Raw genomic sequence first — 19,702 nt, forward strand, 5'->3', positions numbered from 1 at the left:
ACCATGTGGCTGTAGCAAGAGAGATTTATTTTCCCAGATTTCTGGAGGCTGGGATGTCTAGGGTGAAGGTGTGGCATGACTGTTTCTGGCCGTACATGACCATCTTCCTCCCTCCTTGCTGTGGCCTCCTCTCTGAAGAACACCAGGCCTGTTGAGTGGGTTCCCCAGCACCAGGGGGATTTAACCTGAGCCCTCCTGAAGCTCTCTGTAAATACAGTCACATGAGGGTTTGGGCTTCAGCAGGCAAACTTGGAAGGCACACAGTTCTGCTCACTGCAACAGCCACAGTGATGGTTTTATTATGAACAAATTAAATTTCATAAAATAATAAGAGAATAATAAATAGTTACTATACTGCACTGTGTATCACAGGTCTTAAGTGTAGTTAGAGTATAAGATAAAAAAAGATTCTCTTACAAAGAAGAAACATTAGCACAAAATTTTCTTTCCAATGAACTAAGAGATACTAGCAGTAAAAATGAAACAAATTAGCATGTATATTAAAATATTGTGGAAACAACTGAATAGGTAATTTGAGAAATTATTTGGACTTCTCCCTATTTCCTCTTTATCTGTCTTCTAGTTTGTTCTTTATTTGTATGTATATTTTTGAGTTTCTCATAGAAGAGAAACCATGCCATATTTAAGCTTGTGTGTCCGACTTATTTCACTTAACATTATGTTCTCAAGTTGTAAACATTTGCACAAGCACTGTGGAAAATAGAGACTCCTCAAAAAACTAAAAAGAGAAATTCCGTGTGACCCAGCTCTCACCTGAGCTATGCCCAAGAGACCTTCCCAGAAGAGTTAAAGACATCATATAGAGTAATACATGTACACCCATGTTTATAGCAGCACAATTCATAATAGCCAGATCTTGAAAATAGCGTATGTCCATCAACAGATGAATGGATAAAGAATTGTGTGTTTATACACAATGGAGTACTGTGCTGCTACAGTGATTTTTTAAATGTAAGATTTCTAATACTTTCTTTGTTTCTTCTTTTTCAGTGTAATAAAGTTGTAACTCATATAAACCAAAGCTGTAAGCCATATAAAACATCTGCGAACAGAGTAATTCTAGTTTCCAACCTTCCCACATTAGAATTGTTTGTTTTTTGTTTTGTTTTTTTCGTACCAGGGATCAAACTCAGGACCTTGTGCTTACAAGGCAGGTGCAGTGCCACTGAGCTAAATCCCCGGCCTCTAGAATTATTTTAAAATTTGGGAGAAGATAGTCCCGCCTGCCACTCCATCTTCTCCCTGCAGTCTTTCAGGTCAGTATTTAAGGACGAAGTCAGCCTGACCTTCTCAGTCAGTGGTCACAGGTAGGGTTCAGTTACTGCTGTGCCAGGAAAAAGTATAGGTTTGAATCCTGACAGTACCTAGGGCTGATCAAACCCTCAGCTGCTATTTGGGGGCAATGATGAGGAATATAAAGAGACAGAGACAATTTTCAAGATATAAAGGGTGGACTGGGAGGAGATAGTCAGAGGTTGGCCCGCTTTTATAAGCCAGTGCGAAGCACAGGGGAGGGCTAACACGCAGTTTCATGAAACAGCAACTATCGAGAATAAGTGGATAAGCATTAATATAATGAGGAACCAGGTTTTCTGTATACCCAAATGCTTGTATATTGACAGCTGTCAGCAGATGATGTCTGGCCTCAGGAGTTTAGGGTTACCGTGATTTCACCCATTACCAGGGAGCATGCAGCCTTCCACATACTTCTGTATTCCAGAGGCAAGATAACACCGGAGACTGTGAGATCTGAGTTACGTAGCCTAGTCCCCAACATGACAGAGCTGTATTTGAGTTCCGGTTCCATTGTTTACTCCCCAGGCCCTGGTAGCTGCTGAGCCAGAAGCTCAGGACTTTACTGTTTCTGCAGTCTGGGCCTCCATTTTACAAGTGAAGATCGCATCCCTGCAGGGGCATGGCCTCTGGCTCCTTAGCATCAGAGTGTCAAAAGATAATTTTCATCACCAGCACACAACAGGCTCAATGTCAGTACTCTTTAAGGAAACAGAAGCAATCATAAAGACTTACCAATTCATCCCCACTGAGGTGGCTGTAATTAAAATAACAAGTGTTGGTGAGGATTTGGAAAACTTGAGACCCTCATATGTTGCCAGTGAAGATGTAAAATAGTACATCTGCCATGGGAAAGGGTTTGGTGGTTTCTTGACAGCTGAATAGGAGTGCCTACCACATGACCCAAAATCCCACTTCTGCATTCATACCCTGAACTGTAACAGACGTTCAAGCAGAAACATGTATATTGATGTTTGTAGGAACACTGTTCACAGTAGCCAAAAGGTGGACACTACCCAGTACCTGTCAGTGACTGAATGGATGAACACTGTGTGTTACATCTGTACAGCAGAATATCAGCCACAAAGAGAAGCAAAGTGTTGATTTATGTTAAAACATTGATGAACCTTGAATACATTGGCCAAATGAAAGAAGGAGTCACAAAAGAAAAGACCATGTAGCGCATGGCTCTGTTTATTTAAAATATCCAGAACAGACAAGTTCATAGAACATGTTAGCAACTTCCAGGCCTGGGGAGAGGGGCATGCAGAGAGGCGGCTAATGCAAGGGCTTGTGGTTTCATTTTAGGAGGATGAAACTCTTCTGTAACTAGATTGTGATGATGGTTGCATAACATTGTGTACTAAATACCACCAAATTGTACATTTTAAAATTTATTATGGGTGTTTGCCCCCCCCAAACCCCAAAACAACAACAACAAAAAGATGAGCTCACAACTAGAGAAAAGTTAAGATTTTTTCAGGAAAAGGAAAAATCAGGATTGTCATGAACATATTAAAGAATTAATTTTACTCATATGATGGGAGAGACCCACAAATACAAAGGAGAAAGTGAAAACAGTACCAGTTAGGGTGAGTAAAGAAATGTTGAAATGAATTACAAATAGAGGCAAAACTGGTTTTTCCATGTGGGCCTAAAGTCAGTTAACATCACTCAGAATTTATCTATCTGTCAAGTATCTACAGTTTACAAAGACTTGCAAATAATTTTCCATTGAAACATTATTTTTTTTTCCTACAGGGTCTTTTGATAAAAAGTAATGCTATGCAAAAGTTACTCTTGACCACAAAATAGCATCAGATTTGGCCTGTCTGTTGCCAAGGGCAGGGGGTGGGGCAGGGGCTTCTTAAGTTTGCTTGTGGTCTTGAGGCTAGGCAGCTAAGGACTTGTTACCAGGTTGACCTGTAGTACCTATATGAACTACTTGTTTGTTGAGGTCTCCCAATACCGAAGGTTCCTGAACCTCCCAGGAAGTGGCTTTCCTTACTCTGTAAGGTGGCAGCCATGTGCCTTTGCCCCTGTTTTTCCACAGAACCGTGGCAGGCATAACCTGCAAAGTAAGCCTAAGTGCTTGCCATGTATCTGCCTATATCGGACTGGATGAGGGTTGTTTGCAAATGTGAGTTTCGTTGGAAAACTTGTTTTCAGTTATGAACTAGTGAAGATGTATTGAACCTATTGAGCTTATGCAGATAACTGTATTGCCATGAAAGTAAGAATATTCAGTAAGTTGCTGGGTTCCAGAGGGCTCAAGCAGGGAGGATAAGATATTTACAAGTGTTACATCTCAGTTTACCAAGGTGGAGTTTACTGAGTTGTTATGCGTGATTGATAGCTTTAAGAAGGAAGAGAAAAGGGCTTCTTTATATGTCTAAAAAGTAATAGAACATTGAAACAGCATCAGCAATATTCCAAATAAAAATGACAGTCATCCCTCCTCAGTACATTCAGCTGTATATAATTAGTTTAGACACACTGGGTCAGAGTGAGCATTTCTCACACACCCACCCTCTTCTTGGTAGGAGGCTGGAAGCCTGCCTCAGTGTATGGGTAGCCTCACAGTTGCTTGAGTAATGTCAACTGAAGCCTTTGCCTCCAAATCCCTGGCCTGGTCTTTTCCCTGGGGCTGTGACACACTTTTGTGGTTTGTAATTGAGTGCGAGGGCCCTGAGAGCATTTAAAGTAGACAGAGTATCTGTGGATGAGAGAAGACCTAATATGGCAACAGTTCATTTATTACTGATAATTTTCAAAAATGAAAAATCTGATGAGAGTTTATTTCAAGAAAAATAAAACCAACAGGGAAATCTGCATGCTTCTGTGGCATGCAGTAAAGAAAGTCAGCCCTAAAACTTGTAGACAGAATAATCACAAACATCATAATGAACACTTACTAAAAATAACCAGATTTGTAAAAGCAAGCGAGCATAAACTTTACACAGAAAAAAATCTTGACACAGCTAGATGTAATGTGCCATGAACATAGCAAGAATGTGTCAGGAATATTGCATTAGCTCTTTGTGGCTGTGACAGAATACCTGAGAAAACGTGGAATTAGTACCACAACGGTGTGAATATACTTAACAGTACCGAACTGTACACCTGAAAGTGGTTAAAGTAGTGAATTTTATGTGCTTTATTCTACCCCCTTCAAACTTTACAAGTTGGTGAGCACAGACATCCCTGGCATGTTACGTAATTTAGGAAGGAATCATTCAGTTGGCATCACCAGCTATTGTACATTGTCACCTGCAGTTTCCTTTGAAGGTGTCTGTGTCAGTTGTTCAGGTTGCTGTAACACAGGACTGCAGGCTGGTGGCTTAAATAGCAGAAACTTATTTTCTTACCGTTTTGGAGGCAAGAAGCCTGAAGTCACATTGCCAGAAAATAGTTTCTGATGAGGTCCCTCTTCAGAGCTTGCACATTGACTGCCTTCTCTGGGCCTTCCCTTACTGATATGGACATTTATTCATCTCAAGTAAGTTTTCTAGGTTTTCTTTCTTTTTTAAAATTTAATTTATTTTATTTTTTGATACAGATTTATTTTAAGTTGTTCTGTTTTTCATTTTTTAAATTTTTTTATTTTTTGGTACCAGGGATCGAACTTAGGACCTTGTGCTTGTGAGGCAAGCAGTGGAACCACTGAGCTAAATCCCCAGCCCCAGTTTTCTAGGTTTTCTTGTAAGTTCTTCTGAATGTGACCATTCTTGTAGAATTCATTAATTTCTACAAGTTGTGTATGTGTTAATTTTTATTAACATAACAGTAACACAAATTTAACTCTCTTCTACTCAGAAATCAGTCATAAGTTTGTTGAGGTTTGTTTTATGGCCTCCCCTGGGTCAGTCCACCTGCACTTGAGAAGGCTCTCTTGACCTGCTGTGGTCAGACTGGGCCCTCCATAGATGTTCATGAGGTCTGGGAGGGCTGTGCCCTGCCTGTGTCCCGAGGAGGCCCACCCTGGGGGCCTGTCTGCTGTTGCAGTCGGATTCCCTGAGGTCAGGCTGCTCCGTGGTGCTGCCCAGGTCTCCTGTGGGTCCCTCTGCCTAGTCTGTCTGTTGCTGGCATGGGATTCTGTTATCCGAGTGTCGTGTGTCTGTCCTCACTCATCTCACTCAGCCCGGGGCTTCTTGTAGCAGGTGCACCCCTGCTTAGAATTCTTAGCTGCATCATGTATTGACCTGATAGTAAAAGTTTCCCTCAAACTCTGTAATACCTCCTTGTCTTTCTTTCTGACAATAATTTATTCATTACAGTTTTTCATGGTTTGTTTTTTGTGCTACATATCATTTTCTTTACTTTTACTCTAATTCTTTTTATAATTTTGAATCTACAGTGTGTCTTATACTTAGCAACAAAATTTTGTTTTTATCCACTCTAATAACTCTTCTTTTGATTATTAATCTGTTCACATTTCATGCTTTGATGTGATTTGTCTACCATTTAGCTTATTTTTTAAAATTTTTATGTTTTATTAGTACATGTTTGCAGTACATACTGACCACATTCTTTGTGGGGAGTTGGCACACATACATGACACATCTTATTTCTCTCCTCCTTCCCCCTACCCTCCATGTGTTGATCCCTTTACCATTTAAGAAAGTTCTGTCTCCCTATTTCCTATTATTTATCCTTTCCTCTGCTCTTTATTTATATTTTGTGTTTCTCATATGAGAGAAACCAAATGTGGCATTTAAGCTTATGTGTCTGATTTATTTCAATTAACATTCTGCTCTCCAGGTGCATTTCAGATGTACCTACAAATGACTCAAGTTTATCCTTTATGACAGAGTAGTATGCTGTTATGCATAAATACCACAGTTTCTTTATCCTTTCGTCCGTTAATGGGCATGTAGGCTGCTTCTTAGCTATTGTGAATTGTGTTGCTGTAAACAGGGGTATGCATGTATCTCTGTAATAATGATGTCTTTGACTTTTTCAGGAAGATACTTAGAAGGGGAATAGCTGGGTTGAATGGAATTTGTATTTTTAGTTTTTTAAGGAATCCCCATACTGATTTCCATACTGGTTGTACTAGTTTACTTTCCCACCAACAATGTAGAAGGGCTTCCCCCCAACTAATCAGCATTTGTTTTTATCTGATTTCTTGATGATAGTCATTCTTTTTAGAGTAAGATAGAATCTCATTGTTTTAATTTACATTTACATCTATTAAATATTAATTTACATCTCTAATCAGGGATGTTGAACATTTTTTCTTGTATTTATTGGCCGTTTGTACTTCTAAGAAGTGTTTGTTCATTTCATTTGCCCATTTTTTATTGGATCTTTTATATTGGGGAGTCTAATTTTGTTGAGTTCTTTATACAGTCTAGATGTTAGTCCTCTTGAGAAATGGGTGGCAGAATTTTTTTCCATTTTGTAGATTGTCTCTTAAATCCGTTGGTTGCTTTCTTTACATTGCAGAAGATTTCAATTTGATAGGATCCCATATTTTGATTCTTGATGTTATTTTTTGGGTAATCAGGGTTTTCTTCAGGAAGTCTTTGTCTATGCCTATGTTTTCAAGTGCTGTAACTAGTTTATCTTCCATCAGATTGTTTCTGTTTTAACACTGAGATTGTTGACCCATTTTGATTTTAGTTTAGTACATGGTTTTGACTTTTATTTTGAGACAAGGGCCCGCCCACTAGATTGCTAAATTGCCTAAAGGTTTACAACATACATTTTCCTCTTACTAAATTACCTCAGATTCTTACTGATTTAATCCCAGTAAGATACGAACCAGTTAGATATGGGTCATTCTTCTATGTACCTCTATGTCTTCCTCCCCTTTCTTAGCTAATATCACACACCTTATATTTATGTATGTTGCAAACCTAACAATACATTGCAGTAGTTATTTTATATGACTTTGTCTTTAAAAGGGTAAAAAAGGAGAGCACGTGTATGTTTATAGTTTATTTTAATCATTTCTCATTCTCCTCCTTTATTTTTGTGGATTGATGTTCCCTCCCTGTGGTGTGACTTCCTTATACCAACACAGCTGTGAACTAGTTCATCCATCTCCTTACTGTCAAGTATATTTTTCTGTCTTATTGATCCAACAACACAATGCATACATATTTTATACAGTTCCTTTCTGAATCATTGAAGGGAAGAAATGAGGGAAGGTATTGCCATTTATAGCTACATAATTACTTTTACTGGCATTGTTTGCTGTTCTGTGTGCATTCTGATTACTAATTGGCATTATTTGCTTTCAGCCCGAAGAACCTCCTTTAGTAGTCTTTTTTTTTGGTCCTGGGGATCAAACTTGGGATCTTGCGGTTGTGAGGCAGGCAGCGGAACTGCTGAGCTAAATCCCTATCCTTTAGTATTCTTTTTAGGTATATTTTCTCATAATGTATTCTCCTCAGCTTTTGTTTTTCTAGGCATGACTCTGTTTCTTTGTTTTTGAAGCTTGCTTGTGCTAGATATAAAACTTGGCTTGACATTTCTTTCTTTCAGGATTTTTGTGGCTTCCTCTTGTCTTTGGGCCTTCATAGTTTCTGGTGAAAAGTCAGCTGTTAACTTGGGGTTGCAGATTTCCTTCTACATGAGGAATCATTTCTCTTGCTGTCAGTATTTTCTGTTTGTTTTTTAGTGTGTTGATTTGATGTATATGGATGTAGGTCGTCCCCTTTGCTGTTTTTCTCTTTCTTTTTTCCCTTCCTTTTGGTAGTTGCCTCAAGCTCCTTTCTTCCTCTTGCAATTCTGGAATCAGTGACAAGACTGAGTGCCGATTGGACAGCAGAGGAGACTTCTCTTCTAGGCCAAGCATACGAGAAATGGGATATAAAACTTGGAAATGGGATATCAACTTCTCAACCTGTTGGGTTTGGGAGGCTATAGATATATGGTAAAAGAAATAGAGAGGAGGGATAGGCTAGGAAAGGAATATTCATAGCTTATTTTTGAAATTTGAGTATCACCTCTTTCTGCCCTTTTTATGGTTCTTTCTGGTCATTATCAGTGGCAGCTGTTAACCATCCTGACACTGGTGAGTGTATTATAAACATCCAGGTGGATTAGAACGAAGGTAGAGGTCAACCTGTCAGGACTCGGGCAGCCACCTTAAAGCTAACTAGTTTTGGCCTGTCCACCTGAAAAGGAGCTTCAGGCCTACAGGCATTCTGTCCTCAGAGAGGAACAAAATTAGGGCAAGGTAGAAATTTAGCTGATTTTTTTCCTCTACGAGCTCAAATCTGTGAATGCCTGTAGTGAATTTTTTCAGTTCTTAAAATTTTCAATTTCATTCTTTCTGTGTTCATTTTAATAATTTTTATCATTTTATTGCTGTTTCTAATTGATATATGTTATATTTTCCTTTTTTAGTGTGACTTCCTTTAGTTCTATGAACGGATTTATAGTAGCTAATTTGAAGCCTTTGTGTGCTAAGAAGTTCCTTATCTAGGCCCTCTCAAGGGCAATTTCAGTTATCTACTGTTTTTTCTGTTTAGATCAAATTTTGCTATCTGTGCATGTGTTAAAATTTGCTACCCTTTTTGTTCTAAATTAAATATTTGATCCTAAGCACCACAAAAGGAAAAACTAAACATTTCAGATAACAGTTTCTGGCATCTCTGAGTTACCCCCACCCATATCCTGGGGGTTACTGTTGTTTATTTAAGTACTGCCCTTGGGGTGTGGGCACAGGGTATGGCCTCCAGGGCTGCTTCTCCAGGGGCAGGACCGTCTTAGGTGTGCACAGGCCCCAGTTGGGATGACTGTGCTTGCCTCCCCCCTACTTTTCTTTCTGCAATCCCCTTTTTTACTCTTTCTGTTATCTCACTGTAATGCTTTCTTTCTCTGTTGGTATTGTTAATTCTGAGAGGCGCACTGTTGCAGTTGACTAAGCAGCCCACCGGAACCCTAACTCAACCCCATTAAAAAATTAGAAGGACAAGGTTTAACTGAAAGGAAGATACTTTATTTGTAAAGAGGAAAAGGAAGGGGGTGGAAGAAGATAGATAGCTACTCTGCTAAGAAAGAATCAGGGTAGGGCCAGGGATGTAGCTCAGTGGTGCTGAGATGAAGGACCTGTGAGGTCTTTGTTCTTAGCTTGTTTTATAGGCGAGTAAGGGACTTTTTGTCCTTAGCCTGGAACTTGCCGTAATTGGATTGGCTTCTGGGCATGTCTTAGTTACTTTTGTCATTGCTGAGACAAAATACCCAACACCCAAGGTAAAGGAGGACAGGTTTATTTGGCTCACAGTTTGTAGAGGTTTCCGTCCAGGTTTATTTGGCTCCAGAGCAGAGTGGCATGGCAGAGGGGCATCGCAGAAGAGAAACAGTCCAAGGCAAGCAGGCAGGCAGGCAGGCGAGAGGACATTAACCCTCTTTCTGTCTCATATATTTTATGCAGACTACCTGCCCAAGGGGTGGGTGTAGCACTCACACCCTTAATCCTAGCCAGAACTAAGCCAAACCAATCAGTGAACTGATTTAGTAATCACAGGCCCTTGATCCCATCTCCACACTCTAGATCCAGCAACCTCTGAAAAGCAACCCCCCCCCCGCCCCCCATGACTGCATGAGGCTTTGGGAGGGCATCTAGACACAAGCTATAACAGGGTACCTCTGCCTAACATCATTTCTTCCAGTGGTCTGTGTGCAGCTTCTTTCTGTCTTTTTTTTTTTTTTTTTTTGGTACTGGGGATTGAACTCAGGACCTTGTGCTTGCAAAGTAGGTACGGTGCCGTGGAGCTAAATTCCCTGCCTGTTTTCTATCTTTTTACTTGTCCTTGACCTACTTTTTAAGGCCTTATCTTATCTTAAAGGTAGATGGCTACTTGGCAGGGGGGTACCTTATTCCTGGTTAGCTTAGAATTATTAAGGGGGCGTGTGAATGTCTGTTGTGCTCTGGAACACCCTAGAGTGAATAATACAGTGACACTAGAGTGAACACACATGTATATAAGTGTATATGTTAGTGCATAGGTGTGAGTACTCACTGCCTTAGCCCCACCCCCACCCCCCTCCGCTTCTCCTGTATTCTTTTGGAGGTGGGGTAGCTTAACATTTGTGTACTTGGTTTTTTCTCTGTTACCTGCCTGTCAGATTTTTTTGGAGGGAGCCGTCTCTTAGTGGAAGTCCCAGAATCTTTGGTACCTTTCTCTGGTTTTTCTCTTTTTGTACCCCTGTCTTTGACTTGCTTCCTAGGGGAATCTCTGTAGTAAGGTTTGTTTTTAACTCTTTCTAGTCAGGATTAGATAGAAGACCAAAGGAGGCCCCTGTTTTATTTTCTCATCTACAAACCCCTGTCCCTGCAGTATCACACCTTCTTTTTAGTGTCTAATAATTGCTGGCTTAAATGTCCATTCTTTTTTTTTCCCCAGTACTGAGGATTGAACTCAGGACCTTGCGCTTTTGAGGCAGGCGCAGTGCCACTGAGCTAAATCCCCAGCCCTGTCTGTTCTTTTTTGACAGTTTCTTGGTGCACAAAATACCCCAGAGTCTGAGGTACCTGAATTTGGATCCCTCTGCTGTCTGTGAGGCCAGTGGTGAAGTTTTGTCTGAACTCAGGAAGGCTTTTGTGGCTGCCCCTTTCCCTGGTGTTCTCTAGTATACCTCTGCTTGGTTTGTACTTAGTCTGCTGCCCTCATGGGGCAACTGGCCTGTCTTAACTGCTCCTCACTGAATACAGTGTGTTTTCACTCTGGGAAGGTTTTATTGTACACAGAAAAGAAAAGGGCCCTCCGTTCTTGTTGACAGATGCTTTCTCCGTGGCAATCAGGATGCTGCTCTGCTCCTTCTGCTTCCTCTTGGTGTGAGTGCACGTCCCCGCCCTTTCTGTGATAAAAGGACTGCTGGTTGTGGGGGAATTTGGGCAGCTTCATGTTGTACCAGTTGTGCAGGCTAGGTCAGAGCCACACCTCTTGGATCCTGTCCTGCACAAACTGGTGTGCTTGGTGAGGCACGTGCTGTGGCAATGGGATGCCACAGGGCCCTGGCCCCTGCTCTTCAGTGGCTGTTCCGCCAGTGAAGCATTGTTGGCCTTTAGCTTCCACCTACTCTCTTCCAAACAGCTTTATTTCCCTTGGAAAGATGCAGAAGCTTGCTCCTCTCAGCCTGCCCTTCCTGTGCCTTGGGCTCAGCTGCAGTTGGCAGAGAACAGGTGGCCCTCACACAGGGCGGGAGCCAGTGGGACCCCTGTTCTGTCAGCTGGTATTGAGGACATGGCCCCATTATTTGCAGACTGCTGGTGCATGGCATAGGGGTTCTCCTTAGCCTTGTAGGCACCGGCTGAAGAAGAACACCCAGGCTCAGGTTTGTGCATCTTGGAGCTAGGCGCAGGGAATGTGGGAGATACAGTCTGGCTCAGAAGGAGCTGGCACGCAGCCCCTTCCTCTTGCTGTTGTCTTCCATGGCAGAGCCTCTGGCAGAGTGAGAGCAGCTCAGGGCCACAGATTCTATCCGTCCTTCCCTAGGTTTATGAGGTTTTCTTCCATAGGGCAGGTTTAGGTGCCTTGTTACTTTGTGTTTGCTGTTTGTGCTGGTTCCCGTCTTCCCTGTCCCTCGTCGCCTCTCCAGCCCTCATGGTGTCTGTCTGTCCTGATTTTTTTCCTGCTGCCATGTGGGATGCCCAGCACTAAATGCTTAGCACTCCTTTTTCTCCGTGGTGTATCTCTTTGTGGACTTGTTTAATGCTTGCTCATTTCTAAAGGGTTGGTTTGGGTGGATTTTTACTGTCTTACATCTCTATTTAACATGTTGGATGTTTGGAGGACAGTTGTAACAAGCTGTGTCCTCTGGAGCTCATGTTCCATGTGTGTCATTTCATTTGACCATTGTCTCCGGTGTGGAGTCTGTTACCACTTTGCAGATCTGGTAAGAAGCATTTCCACCACATAGATGAATGGGTTGCTTCAAAGTAAAGCCCTTGATGACTGAATAATAGCTGAACTAGCCACTTTCTGAAAAATAGAATACAATTTTTACTTGAAAGAGTGACTGGCAGTCAAACTATAGTTGTTCTGACACGGACAGGTGTTCTCAAGAAGAGGAAGTAACAATTTTTGTTGTTAAGGATAAAATTCAGTGTTTCTGTATTACTTTTCCATTGATGGGACTATATACCTTACATATACAATTTAAAAGAGAAAAGTTTATTTTGCCTCATGGTGTCTGAGGGTTCAGTCTGTGGTAAGCTGGCCCCAGGGCAGAAACATGGCAGAGGGGCCTGGCAGAGAAAAACTCACCTCATGACAGGTGGAAAAGAGAGAGAGAGACAGACAGACAGACAGACAGGGACAGGGACGGCAAGGGGCCAGGGAGAAGCACCCATCTTCGGGGTCATGCCCTGTGACCTACCTACCTCCCCTAACCTAACCCCACCTCCCGGTAGCACCTTCACCCGTGACTGGTCAGTGGGTGAATCCCAGCTTTCAGAGGCCTCCCCTTGGAACACAAGAGCCTTTTGGGGTCATTTTAAGTCAAACTGTAACACTAGTAAATCCTTGAAGAGGGAATTAATGGCATCTTCATTTGCCTGAAACTTCTCCCTTTGGTTGGATAAGGGAACATGGAGAAAGTTTTTTAATCTATAGAATCTCAAATGTCTTCTGTTTCAAACAATCTTCATTTCATCTCTGCGGTTCTGAATGGGTCCCCACAAAAGCAGCAGATCAGCAGAGTAAGTACACAGGCAGATAGGAGAGTCCAGCTGTTTTCTGTTAGGTGATAAGGAGATTTACAAAAATATAAAATAGAGCCACTCTGCTTCCTCAGAATGTTTTCTTTGGGAAAATATTTTTCAGTGTTATTTATATTAACTGAGTTTATTATTTTTAATGCTGAGTGAACTAAGAGATAACCCACTTGAAGAAATTGTCTGTTTTAACTTCTAATGTGGCATGTATCAATAAATACAACCTAAACAAAGAGTTGCAGGATCCTTAAGATTTTATGGTATAGAGGGGCCCTGAGACCAAAATGTTGGAGACTTCTATGTACATTCCTTCTAGGGTTCCAAAGTCCCTGTCACACCTCCTGGCATCACAGCTGAGCTCCAGGCTGGATGAGGGAGGAGCGATTCCAGATGAATGGATGGTGCTGTATGAGGAACTACAGTGTTTTCCTGGAAAGGCTCTAGTTAATTTCTCTAGGAAGAATATTCTCACATAGTTCCCCTCACCTGCTATTAGTTTTGTTTTGTCCTTTTGGTACTGGGGATCGAACTCATGTCGTTGCGCTTACGCAGCAGGCGGCGAAACCACTGAGCTAAATCCCGAGCCCCCACCTGCCATTAGTGTGGGAAAGCGAGAAGGTAGAATGGGTTCTGCTGGTGGGAAGGGAGGTGGGTATGGGAGGTAGGTAGTCATGTTGATTGCCCGTGGAGTTTGCTTTGCTTGCTTCTTGGTTTTAATGACTGCTGCTGGCAGAGACACTGAGTGACGTTCCGTCCTGTGACTCTTACCAGGCTTTCTGCGCTTGCTTCGGTGTTGTCTCCTCTATCATTCTTGGCTCGGCTCTGTGGCGTGCTTGAGGTGTCTGTGTTCCATGCAGGGTTCTGTGTCTGGTTCTACTCTCAAGGTTCTGTTGGAGCCAGGTGTGAACTTGCAAAATGTTGTGGGATTGATCACATTGTGCAACACCCACACCCTCCCATGGAGCTTCTCTTTCTCTTTGAAGTGATTTGGTAACTTCTTACATTAGCACAACTCTGTTTCTCACCCTCTGACTGATTTTTCCCAGTCTGTGTATCTGCTTCCTGATTGATGGATTTATTGTATTAGCTCACTCGTGAGCATTACTTGGAAGTTTACTTTAACAGTAGTCACAATCATTTTGAAAAAAATGAGTCCTAGCCCTTCTGGATTATTCTGAAGGGGCCCTGGGGCTGGAGCGTGTTCTGTCAGAGTCTCCGTGCTCCCCAGACCTGATGTATCTCAGGCTCTATTTTGTTGATTGATTGATTGATTGATTGGTCCTGGGGATCAAGCTCCGGTCCTTGCGCTTGCGCAGCAGGGGGGGAAACCACTGAGCTAAATCCACGGCCCTCAGGCTCTATTTTAGTAGGAGCCTGAGTGAGTATGTGCACGAGTGGGGCAAACATGAGCCTGAGGGAGACAGCGGGGAGAAGTGGATGCACAGGGCTGTATTCTGGGAGCTCTCATGTTTGCTGCCAAAGAGATGTGGGCTCAGAAGCAGCAGGGAAGTGGGGCTCTCCTGGTGCCTCCTATGGAGGATGACACAGCAGGGAGTGCCTCCCCCAGTCAGCAAATGAATGTGTTAAAGAAAGAGCTTATAGAAGTAATTGGCAGAGGGTTTTAGGGTTTGGGCATTGAAGCTTAGTTTAGACCTGAACTCTTCTCTTTGGGAGCCTGATTCCAGTTCTTGCCATATATTGGGCAGACTTTCCTTCTTTGTATCAGAAGTAAGCCGTTCTGACCACAGGAGAGTGCCTTCTTCCTCCACACCCGCTTCAGCGCAGTGCTGTTTGGCCACCACTGGGCCTGTTGCCAGGGAGCAGACTGGGTATTGTCATATTTTGTGCTCGACATGAGCATTTGCACGGAGTAGTTGCATGGTAAATACATGGGGAGCAAATGACTGACTGGAATGAAGTCTGACATTTGCTTTCTGAACAGCTCTGTTGTGGCCCTGAACGTCTTAGATTCTTCAGTTGATTCCTAGTAAAGGAAGATTCAATAGCTGTTGGGAGCAATGCTACATAATTCTAGGGAAAAATCATTTGGTTAGCCTAGTTCTCTTGCCTACAGCCCAGCTACAGAATAACTCCAGTTTGGCCTCCCGTCACAACTGAGACTTCAGTGATCCAGTGATGCTGTGATTCTCCAGGACAAGAAACATCCTGGGAGCTGAAAACATCCTGGGAGAACAAACATCTGCCCAGTTCCTCCTTGTTCTTGGACTGTTAACATCTTGTTTACCCGAGATGTACTGAACTCTGCAAGCCTTTTGTTACACCTTGTTTATCCCAATGTGAACTATTGAACTCTCTGCAAGTCATTTGTTACATTTGTTTCTCCTGATGTACTGAATTCTCTGCAAGTCATTTGTTACAAGGTACTGAACAAAAGGTGTGGTAAGCTAGGGGCTTTTGTCTTTGTTGCCCAGAGCAGCACTGATCAGACCCAAAGCTCAGCTTCTTCTCAGTCTCATTGTTCTACCTTTCCTGTAATTCGCTGTGTGCTGCCGTGGCTCCCAGGAGACCAGGACTCACTGCAGAGGTTCTGGTAACGTCCCCTTCCCCTGTTCCCTACAAATAGCAGTGTTGATGCAGTGGCGAGAGGATCGTGTATTGGGTGTGCCTAAGAGCGGAGAAGTAGCCCTAAATGTGGGCAGGGTTCCAGCTGTAGAACATCTGTGTCTTCTGGGGCTGGGTACTTCTTTTAATGTTACCAGCAGATTTTTTTCTAATGAAAAAAGCAGAATAAAAGTTTGCATCCTCACGTTTATTTCTAAAGTTCATGTGGGTAAAGAGCAACTTCTGCTCTCAATCTGGATTTGTAATGTTATGTAGCTCAGTAGTGAGGCCTCTCCCTGCCCCACATCTGTTGCTAGTAGGCTGGTAGATGTCAGGAGGGTCTCTGATGAGGCATCGAATTTCATTTTCTGTACTGATAACTTGAGGCTACTGGCGTCCTTGCTTTAGTTTAGTAGATGCAGCTAAAATCTGGCCAGTGTCCTTTGTTCATCTGTAACACATTCTCAACTCACGAGTGAGCCTTGAGTGGTGCCCAGTTTACCTGTGCTGTGGACAGAGCCTCTCTACCCCGGGGAGGGGGTGTGGGTGGCAGGGTGAGTGGTCTGTGGTCTTTGGTGACGCTCTCTTGGCACCCTGAGGCACTTTAGAGTTGTATTCTTCCCTCTGTACCTGTTTGGCTGGCTTGAGACCAACAGACCTGATTTTGGGGCCAAACACTTAACAGAAGGTCTGTGTTAAGACACTTGCAGAGACCTGCACCTCTCTTCCTATTCAGATTTATAAAATAAGGAAAGAATATAATAAATAAGATAAAATACAATTTAAAAATATAATAAAGCTAAAACTTTTTAGTTGCACCAACACATTTTTGTAAAGACAAAGAAGACATTCGTTGCTACAGTAGTAGTGCCAGCGCTAGACTACGTGAGAGCTGGTTTCTCCACAGAATTGTAGGAATATTGAGCATTCACACCAAGAACTCCCCAGTGAAGGTAGTCTCTCTGAAGCTGTTTTCTCCCTGTATCTTCATACGGCCTTTCCTCTGTGCGTGTCTGCATCCTGCAAGGACACCGGCTGACCTGCATTGGGGTCCCCCAGTGATCACCTCTGCAAGGAGCCCATCTCCATGTTACTGTCTCAGTCACATTCTGAGGCACTGGGGCCCGGGCGTCAGTCTGTGAAGAGAGGTTGCAGGTTAGCAGGCAACAGGAGGTCCGCCGACAGTAGAAAGAGCGGGGTGCAAGTTACTCAGAGTTCCAGGTGAGAAATGAGGAGAAGCCTGACTAGGACATTGATGGTAAAAGCAAAAGAGGAGGGAAGTGGGATGGGATCTGTGATGGGGTGGAGAGTGTGAGAGGGCGCAGTGACTCCCAGATTTCTGGGCCCGGGAGGAGGGGAGAGGTGAAAGCAATGTGATGTCGCGCTGAGCGTCCAGCACCGGCCCCATGTGTCCCACACTGTTCCCCGCCCTGCAGTGATTCTCACCTGAGTTTGCATCACAACAGCTGCCACTGCCTTGCTTTGCAGCTAGCTCCAAACCCCTGTTCTCGTCCTGTTGAGTTCTTCAGGGGAGGGGCTCTTTATTGCTTTTTTTCCAGTGTCAGCAGGGTGGTTTGTGCTAGGCACAGTCTATAGTTACAGCATGATTGGTCTGTGGGGTCTTTGTGGTCAGGTACTTGTTCATTCCACATCTTAGTTAAAGCTCCATACTTAACACCTGTTTTTGGCTTTCTTGCAGAATGAGAAGACTTTGGGACATTCCATGAGTCATTCAAGCAACATTTCTAAGGTAGAGTTACCAGGCGGCTGTCATGTTGGTACCTGGGAGTCTTTGTCGCCTTACACTGTGAATGGGGTTCCACTCCTGTCTTCCAAAGACGCAGGGTTCTTGGTCAGGTCTGTAGTCTGCCCTGGGGCCACCTGAGGTGGGGGACATTTATGTTTTCCTAGTGAATCAAGAGAAGTGACTTGCAGGGAAAACTCCTTTTCTTCTAAGAAGTCATGTACTTTGTGACAGGAGAAATCTCTGTCACCAGGGAGTCTGTCACCACAGTTGGGAATGTGTTTGACACAGAGCCAGCTGTGGTGACATAGACATCATCTCTATGGTTATACGGTGTCTGGAGGCCAGTGGTCCTGTGCTGTGTTCTCACAGAAGTTGTCCAGTACCAGGCTCTTCTTTCTGTGCCATCTCCCTTAGGATGTTGCCACCCTCCTGCTTACCGCAGGTCTCAGGTGAAAGCGCGGCCTCCAGACACCAGGGCTGAGGCCTTGGCAGGAATATGAGGCGTGAGGACCAAGGGGTCTGTTGGCTGAGAGGGACACAGCTGACCTCGCACAGCTGGGCCTGGGGGAGCACTGGCAGCCTCCTGGGCACTTCCTCCTGCAGCCTACCCCCAGCCCTGCAGACTCCTTACAGGTGTGGACCTCTCTCCACCCCCATGTCTCTGTCATATAGCCAGACAGGACACAGATCCTCACAGGAAGACTGGAACAGTGGACAGACCTGTCTACTATCTCAGTCCTCTTCGATGTCCTGAGATAAACAGCTACTGTACGCACCATTTTAATTTACTAACTACGCAGATATTTCACTAAGAGCACCTTAATTTTTTAAAGTAAAAGAATCTCGCAAATCCCACAAGACATTTACTGACCTGTTCTTAAGCATACATGTAATCTTAGTTTTGGATCGAAAGACCAATCTGTAGTGGATGACTTTGCAGGTCATTTACAGCATGGTCCTGGGCTCCCGGCTCCACCGTCGTCTCCCAGACCACTCCCTCCAGATCTGGGGTGTGTGTGTGTGTGTGTGTGTGGGCCTGTGTCCCCATCCATTTACATCTGCCCTTCCCAGAACAGCCTGCCACCAGGAATGCCGCACATTGGAACCAACATGGAGGCCGCTGCTCTCTGGATAATGTTCAGTTTCTTCCTGTACCTTTCAGAGGAGCTGGCTGCCACCGAAGCCTGGGCAGAGTGGCCAGTGCCGATGCAGGTGGCCCATGGGTACTCGGTGCACACAGTAGTAGGGCCCTGCCTTGATCTGGAGACTGAGGCAGTTTCTGAAGGAGGTCACTGTTCTGGGCCTCAAACAGTGTCTGCTTATATATTTATATATGCACTTAGAAGCATTGAAGGAAGTGTGGAAGGAAAGTTCCTTGTACATTAAAAATCATTGGTAAACCACTGGCTTAAAATGTCAGGAGGTTGTTTCCTGGTGAGATAAGTTAGGGGAGTAATGCAGCCTTTAGTGTAGTGTGAGTCTTGGAGATAATGTTTGCCCAGAATCATGGCAGTTCCTGCTCTGCGGGAGCCAATAAACCAGACCTCACACTTTGTCAAGTCCTAGTCACCTTTGGTGGTTTGGCCCCATTGTCTTCAGTGGAGCATTGTTAGTGCTGGTGGAGCACCAAAGCAGGAACCTTTTCCTCTTCCTTCCATACATCTTCCTCATGCTCTCTGTGCCTGGACATTTTCTGTGCCTGCTGAGTGGTGTGTGCCTGGGGAACTCCCCAGGAGCCACAGCATGCTGTTTTAGTGCACCATGTGCACATGTCACTGAGGGTGGTCCCCTGTGTGAAGTTGCCAGGCAGGTGTGGTGGCCTGGGGGAGGGCAGGGTCCTGTGTGGGACAACTTCCCTGGGAAGCAGTTCTTGCTTCAGCGTTTATCACATGCACCTGCTGTCCTGACATACTGCAGCAGATGCTCCACAGCCTCAAGAGCAAAAGTCAGGGAAAGAGGACAGACCAGTGTACCCTGCATCCGTCCATCCTCATGGTCTCCGTCAGGAGGCTCCTGCAGCCAGGTTCAGCCCCCAGGGCTTCTGCCGGCCATGTGTTACTGGCCTCAGGTCACAGGTGAGAAGAGGTGACAGTGAGCCCTCCATGTGCTCCCAGTGTCCTATGTGTGCTGGGGAAGCCCCTGTTGGCCTTGAGATCCAGGTGGCTCTTAGAGGAGGCAGCAGGCTGGTTGGCAGATGTTGGGGGTGTGGGGTTGTGGGACTCGCCTGTCTGTGAAGTGGGCTGCTGCAGTCAGTCCCCCTAGAGCGCTATCGAGAGAAGCACACGCGATGTTTAAACTGCTCTGCTGCATTCTTTGCCCGCTGCTGATTGTTAGTAGTAATAATGTTACTGGGTGTTGATGAGCCTCTGTGTAAGGGCCCGAATCTCATCAAATTTGTCACCTCT

General features: G+C 44.1%; 1 protein-coding gene across 10 annotated transcripts in view; it reads left to right on the forward strand.

Annotated features, from left to right (window-relative positions):
• Window positions 1-19,702, forward strand: part of Marchf8 (membrane associated ring-CH-type finger 8) — a 92,619-nt gene that overhangs the window by 58,457 nt on the left and 14,460 nt on the right. For 8 of the 10 annotated variants that reach the window (XM_004875210.3, XM_013069460.3, XM_021252463.2 and 5 more), the window contains one exon: window positions 17,250-17,300. In XM_004875210.3, the coding sequence (XP_004875267.2) occupies window positions 17,250-17,300 (51 nt within the window). Of the gene's footprint in view, window positions 1-15,403; window positions 15,540-17,249; window positions 17,301-19,702 lie in introns of those variants that run through there. The other 2 variants (XM_087211005.1, XM_021252467.2) reach the window with 2 other exon arrangements.

Source organism: Heterocephalus glaber, unplaced genomic scaffold, assembly GCF_053883595.1.
Source record: "Heterocephalus glaber isolate CG9 unplaced genomic scaffold, H.glaber_assembly_v1.0 deba00001258, whole genome shotgun sequence".
Classification (NCBI taxonomy): Eukaryota; Metazoa; Chordata; class Mammalia; order Rodentia; family Bathyergidae; genus Heterocephalus; species Heterocephalus glaber.